Genomic DNA, 13,735 nt, shown 5'->3' with positions numbered 1-13,735 from the left:
CTCGCCCAGAAACAGCCATATTAGGTTTAGAAGTCCTTATTAACTCAAACAGACACTGGCATTTCCTTGAAAACTTCAGCTGCTGGACTTTCACTCTCTAGCTGGCCACAGACATTTTGAACAGACTTCTGGTTGGTGAAGCTTCTTGCGGTCAAGTTCTCCGCCTCAAACATCCACAAAGACCAAGTTCACATTCAAAGTGGATGAAAAACACTGGGTTGTTTTTCTACTCTGCAGCCAGAAAATATACACCAGCTCTATAGTCTGACTTGTCGCAAGTATACCGGTTAAAAACTAAGATTATGACAAGACTCTCTCTTCCAGTACACGACAGAGGGATATTGGCATAGGACCCACCATAGAAGACGGAATGCTTTAAGAGAGTCCTTGTTGTAGTTCCATTCTCCATGGGAGAAATAATGGTCTGGCTGGTCACCTGTAGTGTTTTTACATACCCATTTTGCTTCTACAAAGGTTTGTAGAAGAGTAACTACCAGACACCCACAGGATACATACTGAATGTCTCCATATATTCCCCTCGGCAACATAAAACACCCCAACAACAACACATAGCCAAGTTGTCTCCATCTGGCCAGGGGTTTGAGAAAACATGATACAGACTGATCGCTAACTTCTGTATTCTACTGTACCTGCTGTGATCTACCTAGAGCTTTTCGGCTGTGTGTGAAAAGGCCAGTCCATAAAAGAATACAGCTGAGGGAGATGGATGATATCCATGTAATGGACCCTATTGTAATGTACTGTAGGAGACATCTGAACATAACCTGTACAAGCATATGGCCTCTCTAACACATGGCCATAGGAGAGAGAGGAATGGGGAGAGAGGACTGGAGGACTGGAGGGTGGAGGAGTAGCCCAGCCTAGCCAACATCTGCTTTCAATAGCCCAGCAGCCAACCAGCCACTAGTAGGTCTTTACCTACATCCCCTTGACAGATTTCACATGGAGCCTCCCTCCCAAACATACTGTTCTCCTCCCCCTCTCCCAAACCTCCTATATATTTCCTGTTGCCTCTGAGGTAAAGTCATTATGTAATACAGCATTCTGCTGCAGAACCACTGCCTCTCCCGGCACCGCATTAAAGAGGAAAAAGGAGAGAATGAGAGAGAGAGAGACTTATGGATCGAGAATGTGTGGGGGGCGGAATAGAGGAGAGGTAAAAAAAAGTTGTAGGGGAGACCACCATTGTCAGTGTCACCAGTCACACCAGCATGCTACTTGGCCAGATTCCTTGTTTCGACAAAAGTGGCTCTGATTAAAACCATGGTTCTGGTGCATGAAACACTACAAGAAGAATGCCATATACTGGACAGGCACTTTAGGGACACTCACTGGACATCAGCTACCGCACATTGGATCAGCAGGCAGACACTACAGGACCACTGTTATACAGACTGTTGTCCTCAGACATCAAGTCTCCACTACTGTCGCAATTATACAGTATATGGTTCTTTAACAAAACAAGAAATGTATAAAAAAAAAAAACCGATTAAATAAAGTTGGACATTGTCTCAATGGACATGTGTTTTGTTTGAGGATGGAGAGGTGAGGATCTTCTCTGCTCCGTGTTAGACAGGCCCCGAGAAGAGAAGATGGATGACTGAGGGTCGTCACTGGTGATGGATGCTGCCTGGGAGAAACATCTCAAAGTAACAAACCCACAGACACCCTATAGGCTCCTGGGAGCAGAGGAACGCTTACTGCACTTGCTGCCTTTGATCTGAGCTTCAAGCTGCTTCATAAATCAGACGTGGGAGGCCCTATGTGTGTGCGTAGCAATTGGCAGACAGACGTCCAAAGCGCTTTTAATCCTAAACTTGAGATTTATAAATGCTCCTGAGGTACATCCAACGCAATCTTTGCATGTAAATTCTCATTAAATCCACCTTTACTAAGATTCTTTCCCTGAACCAACACACACTCCGGGTCCTTTTGGTCCTATGGTGAGCATGGTGCAGCACAACAGGCTCCAAACAGAGCCCTGCAACACCCCAAATGAAAAACTTGAAAGAAAGTTCTGCGTTGTCTCAGATCATCCAAGTGGAACCGGGACCGTCTGGGTTCTGCTCCAGCGGTTCTGAAAAAAGAACCATCCCTCCAGGAAACTGAGAGTCACAAGACCGAAGATATTTTAATCCCCATTAGAGGGCATTCCATAGGTCCACTCTCACCCAGCTCCAACCAGGCTAAGCTAAGGTAGCCCCTCACCCACAGACCCCTGCTGACCCTGGCCAGAGACAACAACCCCTAACACCGCGGGCACTCACGCTAACCTGAACGGATCTAGATAGGTGTTAGCTAGATACATTGCAGGCAATGTTCTCTGGTGGGCTAAGAGGAATATCTGCCATTTTGCTTATGCCCGTCCAAACCTCTACTTGAGGAGCAGGCGCTGAAGGGTGTTTAGGGATCGCACTGACCCACCTCTCCTCTCCCTGCTCTGCTCCTGCTAACAAGCCCTCATCCTGGTCCAACCATAACAAAGGATTAATTAAAACAGCAAATTAAAGGAGAGGATGTTTCCTTCCTTATAAAAGACGTTAACAAGCCATGACTTCAGCCCTCTCAACGGATATTCACGTCAAGTTTTAATTAGCTGCTTGTTGGGTCTTGGATTGAGCAGTAGTATTTCCGTGGCATTGAGAGCTAGAGAAACCCCGTAAGCAGCAATGGAAATCCAAAAGTGTATTTAAGAATGCAGTGTACATACAACACATGTAAACAGTTTCACTTACTATCCTCCTCTGTTGGTCAGTGCAAGATGTTAGGACAGCACAACTGTTACACATTCGACTAAGGGTGTCTGAATAACAACTGAAAGTAGTGTTATTGTTGGTGCAGCCTACAGGAAAAGAATGTGAGCGAGGACAAGCCCAGATGTCTGTGTTTGGAGTCAGTAAATAATACCACATTACTGTAGTCACACTGCTAATGGGTCATAACAAGAGACGCTCACACCAGACACCAGACAGAGCAGTTTGCCCAGGGGAAGATTACCGTTGTCTACTGCAGATCCTGTACATAGAGAACTTATAACTAACATAGATGTAATAAAGCATCCGTCAACATCCCACATTGGATGGTGCTTCTTATAGCTCTATCTACAGCGACTGGGACTGTTCAATACTCAATGCCATCCAGGGCCAAATTCCTTAGAACAGCCATTTTCATTAGACCATGTGCCTAAACGTCTCCCTTTATAATGTCGGACTGGTGTCAGGTGGAGATGTGTTTACATTTCAATGCACACATTTCAACCATTAAAATGTGGAATTGATTTACTGTACATATTCTATCAACTTCCTTCGATGAAGGAAAATAAACCAGTAGATTAGATGGGCATCTGCTTCCTGTGTTGCTGATCAAGACTGGTCAGGAGCTACAGTGCTGTGTGTACAGTAGAGCAAAGGCTAGTGGTGCACATGTGTTAACAACTACTACCAGATTCCATATACAGCTAAATAAGGAAGTATATTTATCTAACAATCAAGAACCTTCACTGGTTGTTAGGGGGCTTTTTCCATGAAATACTTCAATGATGACACCGGCTAGTTTAATTTGATTTTATGGGGTTCTTTGAGGGCAGTTAGGGTAGTTTGAGGTGGTAGTTTAGGGTTGCTGTTTGTGGTATTTGAAAGCATATGAGGAAGTAAAAAGATAGTTAGCGGTATGGGGTAGTTTGGGGTAAATAGTATCCTGACCTGTGCTAATCTCAACATTATGGTCTCAGCTATGCTGTGCTTTAATGTGCTGTGTTTATTTATTTGTATAACCTTTATTTAACCAGAACACATTAAGAACACATTTTTATATTTTACAATGGCAGCCTGGCAGTCCAGTCCAGCCTAGCCCAGCCTAGCCCAGCCTAGCCCAGCCTAGCCCAGCCTAGCCCAGCCCAGCTCAGCCCACAGACCATGACAGCATGGTGCATCCTGGCAGCCACTGTGCTCTGTACTGGACCACAAAGAAGGAAAATAAGACAGAAAGAGTGAGAGAAGGAAAGACAGACAGCAAGAAATACAGACAAAAAGACAGAGAGAGGGAGACAGACAAACAGGCAGAAAGGCAGACAGACAGGGGTTCTAGTGGAGATCAAACTCCCTGCCCGCTCTGACAGACTTGATGGAATAACAAGGATAGCAGAAACCACCGCAGACCATCCGGGTCTAGGAGGTGTCAAAACATCACACACAGACCACACACACACACACACATCTAGAAGAGTTTGTCTAGTTTGACAGACAACAGGGATATACTGTATACTGACATGTGCAGTAGACCATGTAACAATACAATTGTTGGAAGGACAAAAGTCAGGAGTGAGAGAAAATCTGAGACCATGTCCTGAGGTCTGCTTGTTGAAGGAACTATTCAGTACACAAGAGCACTAACTAGCATAACCTGACAAAAAAAAATCCCAGATGAATACAGGCAGGAAATTCAACCCCACAAGTCTAGATCTCCTTCTTATCTGTGTTATCTGAACAGCCCAGTGACGCTGGTTCAGACGGAGAGTGAAGGAGCCTGGCCCAGCCACCCCCTGCTAACAAGAGGATAGCGGGACAACATCTGACTCTGACCCAAGAGCAACAAAGACCGCTTCAGCACCTTCACTCAAAGCACAATAGAAATGTACTCCAACCGGGGTGGAGGACGACAGGGCTGTTGAAGGCCATAGGGTGTGGGGTGCCAACAGGAATGCAGACTAAGAGTTAGCTACTTTTGCTACAGTACAAAAGTACCAGTGGAGTGTTACTGTACTGTGTATGTGTGTGTGTGAGGGTGACTTACCTTGCCATCAAGGCGCGCTGTCCCTCCCAGGCTAACTCGGGCATTGCGGGGTGGCAGGGTAAAGGCTGGAGGCTCGTTGCTAGGGGAACCTCTGCCTAGCGTCAAGCTGGTCTTGGAGATCCGAGTGTTTGTTACTAGTTGCACATCGGCCATATTTCTGTCAAAAAGTTAGAATTCTGTTAGGACTTGGGTAGTTCACATCTGACATTTGCCCATTTCCTGTCCATGAAACGGTATCCTTCTTTGTGAAGACTAATTGTATTCAACACCTTGAGTTTATGATATACTGTACAACCATGAACTCAGTTTTTAACTTGTTTCCCCTCGTCTATAAGCTCAGCCTTGGCAGGCCAGCACTGCTGGCTGCAGAAGTAGTTAGGGAGGTATTAGGAAATATATGGGACTTCCTTTTCCTCATGTTTTCTGAGAAATACCTCAGGTGTTTACTTTCCAGGATAGGATTCAACATTCTCAGACACTCAACATGTTTCTGGGATAAAGTCAACATGCACTTGATTAAAACGTAATAGGAAGTAAGTGAACTAATTCTGACTGAAAGATTGGTGGGACACAGATCCTACTCTCAAACCTCAATCATCTACCACTGGGGAAAGAAAGACATCCTGGTGGTCCAATGGGGACATTTTTGGAGAATATTAGTCAGTCTCAGGCAGAGCTATCACATCCCGGGCTACACATGCGTGACGGTCTAGAATGTGAATACTCCATAACCAGAGATGCGTATATTCATGTGACTTGGACTTACAGTGGAGATTCGAATGCCTCACCATATAAGTACAAGATCATTGAACCATATTCATATATCATACCAAAGGCATTTCACACCACCTTAACCCTTTAAGATTGTGAGTGAGGAGATACCATGGGTATGTTCTCAACGTATATACTGTAGTTCTGCCCCTAATGGAAATTAAGTGAATACGATCAATGTATTATAATAACCACGGTGTTCTTGTTATGCTGGAGGCTAAGCCCACCATGGAGTGTGTGATCAGAATCACTGCAGTGAGGAGATGTAATCTAGAGGGAGGTGTAAACATTAGGCCTGGTGTATAGCTAGCTCCACACGCAGCCTGTCTCTCCGAGGATGAACCACAGAGGGGTGCACAGGGTAAGAAAACAAACACACTTCCTCTCGGAGATGCCTAGAAGGCCTGCGTAAGGAGTTTCATTCTCCATTCTAAGTATAGTCTGCAAGTTAGAAGATCAGGTGGCTGTGAGGAGCATGTGCTTTTGTTTTATGCATCTGTGGGGGGGGGGGAAAGATCACATTCCTCATAGTTTCATCCACACACGTGACAATATCTCTTTCTTTTCCTCTTTTGGTTGTCTCCCTCTCCTGAGCTGAGGAGGTGCTTGTTTTGAGTCAGTGAGCGATGGGGCAGGTTATTAGCAAGGAGACAGACACAGCAGTGCTTGATCTGTTACAGCATAACTAGAGTCAGATGGCTGAGCGGTTAGGGTATCGGGCTATTAATCAGAAGGTTGCCGGTTCGATTCTGTCCGTGCAAAATGACGTTGTGTCCTTGAGCAAGGCACTTCACCCTACTTGCCTCGGGGGAATGTCTCTGTACTTACTGTAAGTCGCTCTGGATAAGAGCGTCTGCTAAATGACTTAATGTCATGTACACAGAACTTTATGCAATTGTCTCTTTTAACTCAGTCTGGCCTAAAACCTATTGCTTTCTTTGATTTAGGATTTCTCTACCTTTCTCTCTCTATCTGTATCTCTGGAAAATATGGCTCCTCAACTAGCAAATACATGGCTGTATGACGCTTCTCCTACAAGCACACATGGTGCAAATTAACCAGACACTACAGGGTTTGATTCACAAGTGTCTCAGTAGTTTCCCATTGAAAGGAAACAGAGATGGGGAACACACACTGGGAGACTCAACGTGAGGTCATAACCTTAAGGTGGAATGTAAACCTCGGCTTTGTGAACATTTGCAAACACGCACACACGCGCACACACACACACACACACACACACACAGACACACACACACACACACACACACACACAGGGTTGCTTCATGTTGACTTACACACACCACAGACATCAACATAAACAGTTCCCTGACTGAGACAACAATCCCTTTAACAATAACTGACAACCAAACTCGCAAATCATTGGTGCGCTGTATCAACTCAATCTTTTTCAACTTAATAACTTATCTTGAATACGTGCACAGCATCAACAAATGTCCACGTTTTTTCTGTTTTACCAAAATGATGTGATTCTTTCCAATTTTGCTACATCCCGTGAAAACATGATTATCCTGTATCAGAGTGGCGTTATCTATCACGTTGCTAGAACAATATCAGGCTGCTATCGGCGGCGCCACAGACAGACCAGTGTTCCATTAATCTCTGCTTGGAAAACAGAGATAGGGGATGGTGCTGGTTCTTTATGTGCTGACACTCAGCAGAGCGCATTCACAGGCAGCTCTGGCCTTCATTTGACCAACGCTGTTTTGAATGGCCCTCAGTCAGATCTGATTCATTACTTATCCTGCTATGGATGGATGGTGACATCAGGCTTGGAACATGTATGAGAGCCGTGTGGGATCAGAAGGGAACAATGTTTGATTTAGTTCATTAGAGATAACTGCAAAGTATTGGTAAAAATGTGCAAAAGAATAAGTGGAGGACATTTCTTTGAGGATTCTAAATCTATTGTCAAAATGGATTCCAAATATGTTGTAAAAGTTTTGAAATCTATCAATCGCAGTCTTCTAATTTTTTGTACCATTGCAGAATTCTGTCTTTGTGTGACTCCATAATGAGCATTCATTGAAATGAGAGATTGAAAAGGGGAGATTTGAAGGGTGAGAGGTCAGAGAAAGACAAACAGGGAACACATGGAGCAAATATGTTGTACCCTCTGTGACAGAGTACACAGCCGTGGCACCTGTGTTAGTGAACACCTAATACACACAACGACAAGTCTTGTAGGATGAGATAACCTGCAGTGAAGGCCATGCAGACAGAGCCAGCCTTGTCTCCCACTAGACTTATCACACCTCACAAACCTGTGTCCTGGGAACATTGATTCTCTCGGTTAAATATACTGTTAAATATTTTTTTTGTCTCTGTGACACACTTCTGACAGCAAGCTGAGAACACAGGAGACAATGCCCCCCCCCCCCCCCCCCCCCCCCCACACACACACACACACACACACACACACACACACACACACACACACACACACACACACACACACACACACACACACACACACACACACACACACACACACAGGGTTAAGCGCTGGTAGCAGGAAGAACACAGAGGACACTGTCATGACTGAGATAAGACTAGCAGCCCAGTAACACGGCCCCAACAAAGGATGATGGAGCACAATTCTCTACAAGTGCATTTCCCACACCAGCTTTCAAGATCAAAAGATACTTATTCAACGCATTGAATTTAATGTTCTTCAATGCAATTATAGTGGGTACCTCTCGCCTGTTCTTGCTTCCCAGTGCCTATTGTAGCCTTTTCGGCAAGGCTGTATTGACAGCCAGATTACTGAGCCACATTGTCAGTCACCAGAGCTGAAGACCAGAATGCTGACTCCAGACTTCTGCTGCAGCTCAAGACTGTCTCAGACCAGAGCCAAACTCCCAGCCAGAGTATCAGGCTTCCAGAGAACAGCTGGCAGGACACAGGGGAAGATGTAGCTATTAGCCGGGATTATTAAAGGGTATATCTGTAAATATTTCAGGGTTATGTGTCTTTCCAGCAATTATGTGTGTGGATGTTCTCGGTTTAATCCCTTTCAGTGATGAATGACGCCGTTACTGTCCATCTGATTAAAATAATTGAGATTTCACTTGAGGTTTGGGAGAAGACCACACAATCACAATTGAGACTGAGTCTTAGAAGAACATAGAACCATGATCTACTGTCACTTGTGTTTTCTGCCTTCCATCTGTTTTATACCTCCTCCTGCAATCCAGGCACCGTGGTGAGATCTGCTGAGCTTCAGGAAGAATGGCCGAGACCCAGGGTCTACTGCCTGGACTGACATTTGTTCTTCTGTCTATTATGTTTTCATTCATTCAGTCATATTATTCCTTAATAAATGTATTCAGTTGTTGATGCGGTATTTGAACTTAATAAAGAGAATATTCTATAGCATAACATTTAACAAGATAACACATTTTAAACTACAAGCATCTTCTTACCTTATGCCATCAACATGAACATTCATATTAGAGGCACTATTCACTAAATTTGTCCACCAGATCAGTAGCAGATAGGATGAGACTGCTAATCACTTTCCTCCCTGTTTAATTCCGCATAGTTCTCATCTGGGGACTTAAGTAACACGTGATGAAAAACTCACCTATCCAAATACTGGGTCATATACTAAGGCTACTGATTACTTGTTTGTGCAAATGTTGATATAAGTTGTATCTATGCTCTAGAGTATATTTCGTTTAAAATATTGTATGACTGTACATGGAGTATCTTAAGTACATTTTATTATAATATTTTAACTTTTAAAGTGAATGGCTGGTCCAGGTTGCATGTTAAATTACAATATAGCCGAAATGCTTACCATGTTTAAAATATTTCTGATTAAGACGTAGTACTATATGTTTTTATTTTTCCCCCAAGGTAGGTAAGTTGTGATCAGTCAGATGCAGGTCAATACTACAGTTGGACTCACCAAAACAGCACGTTGGCAAGAGAGCCGGAAAGCGCGTCTTAATAATATTTTACCGCTTCTCCTCTGCTCCGCTCTTTCTGTGTCGTTCTTCTCAATTCCTCCAGGCAAGGGGACACTATCAAAACAGTCACTATTCCGCGGACCTGTCGCCGTCCACCTCTGTCAGAAACCTGAGCGTTTCTTCGGCGATATCAAACTTTCTGGCTCTTGTCCTAACAACATTCACTGAGACTTCTCATTGGTCGTGGATGGCTTGCTGGAACGTGAAAGGGGGAGGTCCAGAAAATGAGCAGTTTCTGTTCTGTTTAAGATTGGGTTACAGTTTACGATATGCCGTTTTTAAACAACATTTTCGATTCAACCCAATTCAAAACACGTTTAAAGAACAGCCTGGGTGGGTATGATTGCTGTAAGCCTACACAAATGTCACCTATGTAAATGAATCTCTCTGGAATTTGTTAATTGGCACATGGTAAAATGTAACGTGGAACCATGCGCATGAAATCTAGTGGTCCTGAAAGATTTCACCTTGCAGCTATCTTGCAGGTTTACCTCTGCAGGATATTCATTTAGAACGGCGGAGAAGTAGGCTACGGGGTTCTTCAGGCTAAACATGTTCTTCACTTCCTTCCCTGAGCCGTGGAATTGCAGAGTGCACAATTGAGGAGACAACGTAGGAACATGTGGAATGGTCATTTGGTCCGTGTGGGATCCGGGCTGCGAGGGTTGAATGGTGAAACCACCTGTTCAGTCTGCTGGCCGTCACAGCAGCACCCGGTGACACACAGCTGATTTCACAGTCTGTCAACACTCCCCAGTGGCAGCAGTAGCCAGCCAGTCAGTCAAGAGGAAACATGGCCGGAAAAAGAGAGAGAGAGGGAAAACTTGGAGTTGTCTGTTGAAAATGCAGCCAGTGGAAGTCTATCATACCAAAATGCACTGAAGCATCAACAGCTGGAGTTGGATGGAAGGCTCGGAATTTATGATAATGTGTTCAGATGGGATGGGTTAATCACGATAGCTTAACAGACAGGATGTTTTATGGTGAAGTTAAACGTTGCAAGCTACCAAAGAAATGTAGGGAAGACTTGTCACAATCCTAAAAGGAATCTACAGGGCTAGAAGGGCTCTGGTGCATTTTCTGTAGAGCACAAAAGTCTTACTGGAATCACTGTGGCATAATAATCGTTAGCCTGTTAGTGTAACCACAGTGCTCTCCAGTCAGTCTTTATCCATTTCAAAGCTTTTCATGCTCGATGTGTGTGTGTGTTAATAGGGAAACTCCTATATACCCCACCCCACCCGTTCCCCCACCACCACCCTAGCCACTGGCCCCTGTATGGGAAGTGGATCAGGAACCCCCCACAGGAAAGGTAAAAGTAAACATTCTCTGAGAGCGCTGCCTCAAACAAAACTGCAGACAAAACAAACCAGGCTCTGTAAGTAACCAAGCCCGCTACAGAGCTACGGGGCACCGCTGGTGCTTGCCAGGCACATGCCACATCAGCCTGAATCTGGTGTGTGGAAGATGAAGATATTGTGTAGTCTTCCCGTCTTGTTGTGTAATACTGTTACGATGTATCATATTTGATGTTTGTTGTTTTTTGGCTTGTGGAGTCTCTTATATTTCCCACACAGTGTAAGTGAAGGCTATTTCTTACTCCAGTGGGCTTTTGATAACAATCCTTACATTTGTACACAGACTGGACAAAGCCATCAGAGCATCATGGCTGCATTTACATCTTCGATTTCTTGTTTGCTGTCCACTGTGTACCGGTTTGTGACCTTGACCTACAGAGGATTCTGACATGATGGAAGGGGGGTGACCTCAGGCGCCTCTCATCTGCTTATCAGCCCTCTGATGAACTAATGATCCTCTTCCTGTCAGTCTGGTGTACAGTATCTCTGTAATTGGCAGGGCTCCACCACTCTGATTAAAGCACACCAATACGCCGTGTGGTTTCTGGGAATGCTTCACGGATGTCTTTTGGCGTGTATCCAATTTGCCCACAACGCTGCCAGGAAGAAGGATATTGTCATTTTGTTTCAAGAGATTAGGAAATAGACGTGGACAACTTGTTCTGTTTTGCTTTGGCCAAGGAACAAGGGTTTTGGTGCTGAAAATAATTTTTTGGGTTGAATTGACTAATTGTCTTAATGTAGGACATTTGGGGAGGTGGATGTGTGTGTGTGTGTGTGTGTGGGGGGGGGGTGAAATATATTTCAATGCATGCTCAGGAAATGTTATGTATTGTATGAAAGAGGAAGAGATTATGGAAATCTGTCACACAAAGTTTCCCACTGTCTTTTTCATAAATGAAATGTAGAGGGCCATCTACTGGCCACTCAGAGGAGTGGATACAAGATACAAGAATGGCATCTGTTCTCCCCTGGAAAATCAGTGGTTTCACTTTTAAAAAAGCCTGACATTCTCAAACCTCTTCATCAACAGTCCATATTGTCTTTCTCAGTAAAACTCATCTATTCAAATCCCACATGATAAAAGACATGAATTCATGGGGAATTGCTTTTTTCCCCCCATTTGAGCCTTTTTCTCACAGAGAAAGACATCTACAAATGAGAGTGTAGACCAAAGGCATGCGGTGAGAAGCAGTCACTCTGACAGGGTGTTTCACAGTCTCTTGACTTTCACTGTTCTGTGTTATTACTGAGGAGACACAGCAGTGGAGCTTCTCTGTAACTGGTCTGGAACAACTGTCTCAGTGCTCCCACAGACAATCAGCCAGGATCCTTCTCTTGGGCTACAGCTAGTTTACATTTCTTTCTTCTGAGTTTCTGGACCTCTGACCTGTAGACTGAGTCCCCAGGGTAATGCCGGCCAAACTGTCACATTGTTAAATAACTCGTATCCCGTCACTCGCCTCACGTGTTAGGGATGGAGATTGTCTCTGGTGCAAGTGAATTGCTAGAGGGAATCGCAAGTTTAATGTTGGAGCTCATTTAGCTCTCTGATTAGGGTTGTTGAGGGCTTAAACCATATGCTGTCCATTTGTCTCAGGCTGTGGGAAAGCACGAAGAGCCTGGCCCTGCACCAGAGTTCTGTGCCACAGTAACGTTTCGATGGGCCATGGTTCGATGGCCCGCAGCCCTCTGGCCCAGAGCACCACTTACAATCCCGGAACATTCCGTCCACGCTCAGGTGACCATGGAAACAGCATGGGCTGGAATGATCAGAGCAATCAAGGGAGAGAGATTGTGCTATATCATTTAATTTACCATAAGGTTGGAGACACATTCCAATATACAATTATATTACATTACTCAGACTTGACATTGGCTATGTGTGAGATGTTAGTATTATGTGTCATGTTTGTTTGACACGTTGCATGGAGTGTTTATAAACAATACATGTCGCTGGAAAAGGTAATTTATACACATATTTATTTATGACTTAAAGTGAAAAGCAATGGACTGCTTACTGCATTGCACAAAAAAAGCAACTCGAAAGCATGCTGTAAATAACTTGAAATAATGGTGTATATATATAGTGTGTGTGTGTGTGTGTGTGTGTGTGTAGTGTCCGTGTGTGTGGAGGAAGCCTTTAACATCCTGGCACCCGGTGACCCAGCAGGACCATCTGTGGGAGGGCCTGTTCCAAGGGCTGGGGCAGGGTCTCTGGAGAGTGCACACACACATATGCACACACACACACTCACACATGCAGGAATGCAAAAATTCTAATGTGCACGCACTTACAAACATACACACATACACATACAAACTCAGTTCTCATCAAATTACAATGTTTGACAGAAATATACATTTCTTGTTACACATTCTTTATCTGACAAATGTATTTTTATTTACACCTTAAGAAAAGTGATCTGTTAGACACTGTGTCTTGATAGATGGCACTAGATCCAGTTGTAAATGAATGAAGTCAGACACCTTCACCACACCATTGCTTGATTCCCTAAAAGACATGTATGAGGACAAACATGAATAATAGGAAATATTAATTTAAGTACTTTCATTCTGAATTTAACTTAAACTAAGTAACTCAGAAGTGTACTTTGAGTTCTAAAACACATTGTATAAAGTCAGAGCCTAAATCCCTTTATTATTCTTGTTTAGTCAGGGAGTCAGATGGCCAGATAGCTCTGGATAAGAGCGTCTGCTAAATGACTAAATGTTTACTACTACCCTTTAATCCTGAGAGGTGGTGGCTGTTTACACAGTGTTTTAAATGCACTTCAC

At 44.0% G+C, this 13,735-nt stretch overlaps 1 protein-coding gene across 2 annotated transcripts in view; it reads right to left on the bottom strand.

Moving 5' to 3' along the window:
• Positions 1-9,699, bottom strand: part of mylka (myosin, light chain kinase a) — a 36,944-nt gene extending 27,245 nt beyond the window's left edge. The window contains exons 1-2 of one of the 2 annotated variants that reach the window (XM_067255937.1): positions 9,518-9,699; positions 4,813-4,969 (exon numbers count right to left, since the gene is read on the bottom strand). In XM_067255937.1, the coding sequence (XP_067112038.1) occupies positions 4,813-4,965 (153 nt within the window). In that variant the 5' untranslated portion in view covers positions 4,966-4,969; positions 9,518-9,699. The remainder of the gene's footprint in view (positions 1-4,812; positions 4,970-9,517) is intronic. The other variant, XM_067255946.1, reaches the window with a different exon arrangement.
• Positions 9,700-13,735: the final 4,036 nt, after the last annotated feature.

Source organism: Osmerus mordax, chromosome 2 (genome assembly GCF_038355195.1).
Source record: "Osmerus mordax isolate fOsmMor3 chromosome 2, fOsmMor3.pri, whole genome shotgun sequence".
Classification (NCBI taxonomy): domain Eukaryota; kingdom Metazoa; phylum Chordata; class Actinopteri; order Osmeriformes; family Osmeridae; genus Osmerus; species Osmerus mordax.
This window is presented reverse-complemented; position numbering and strand designations above follow the sequence as displayed.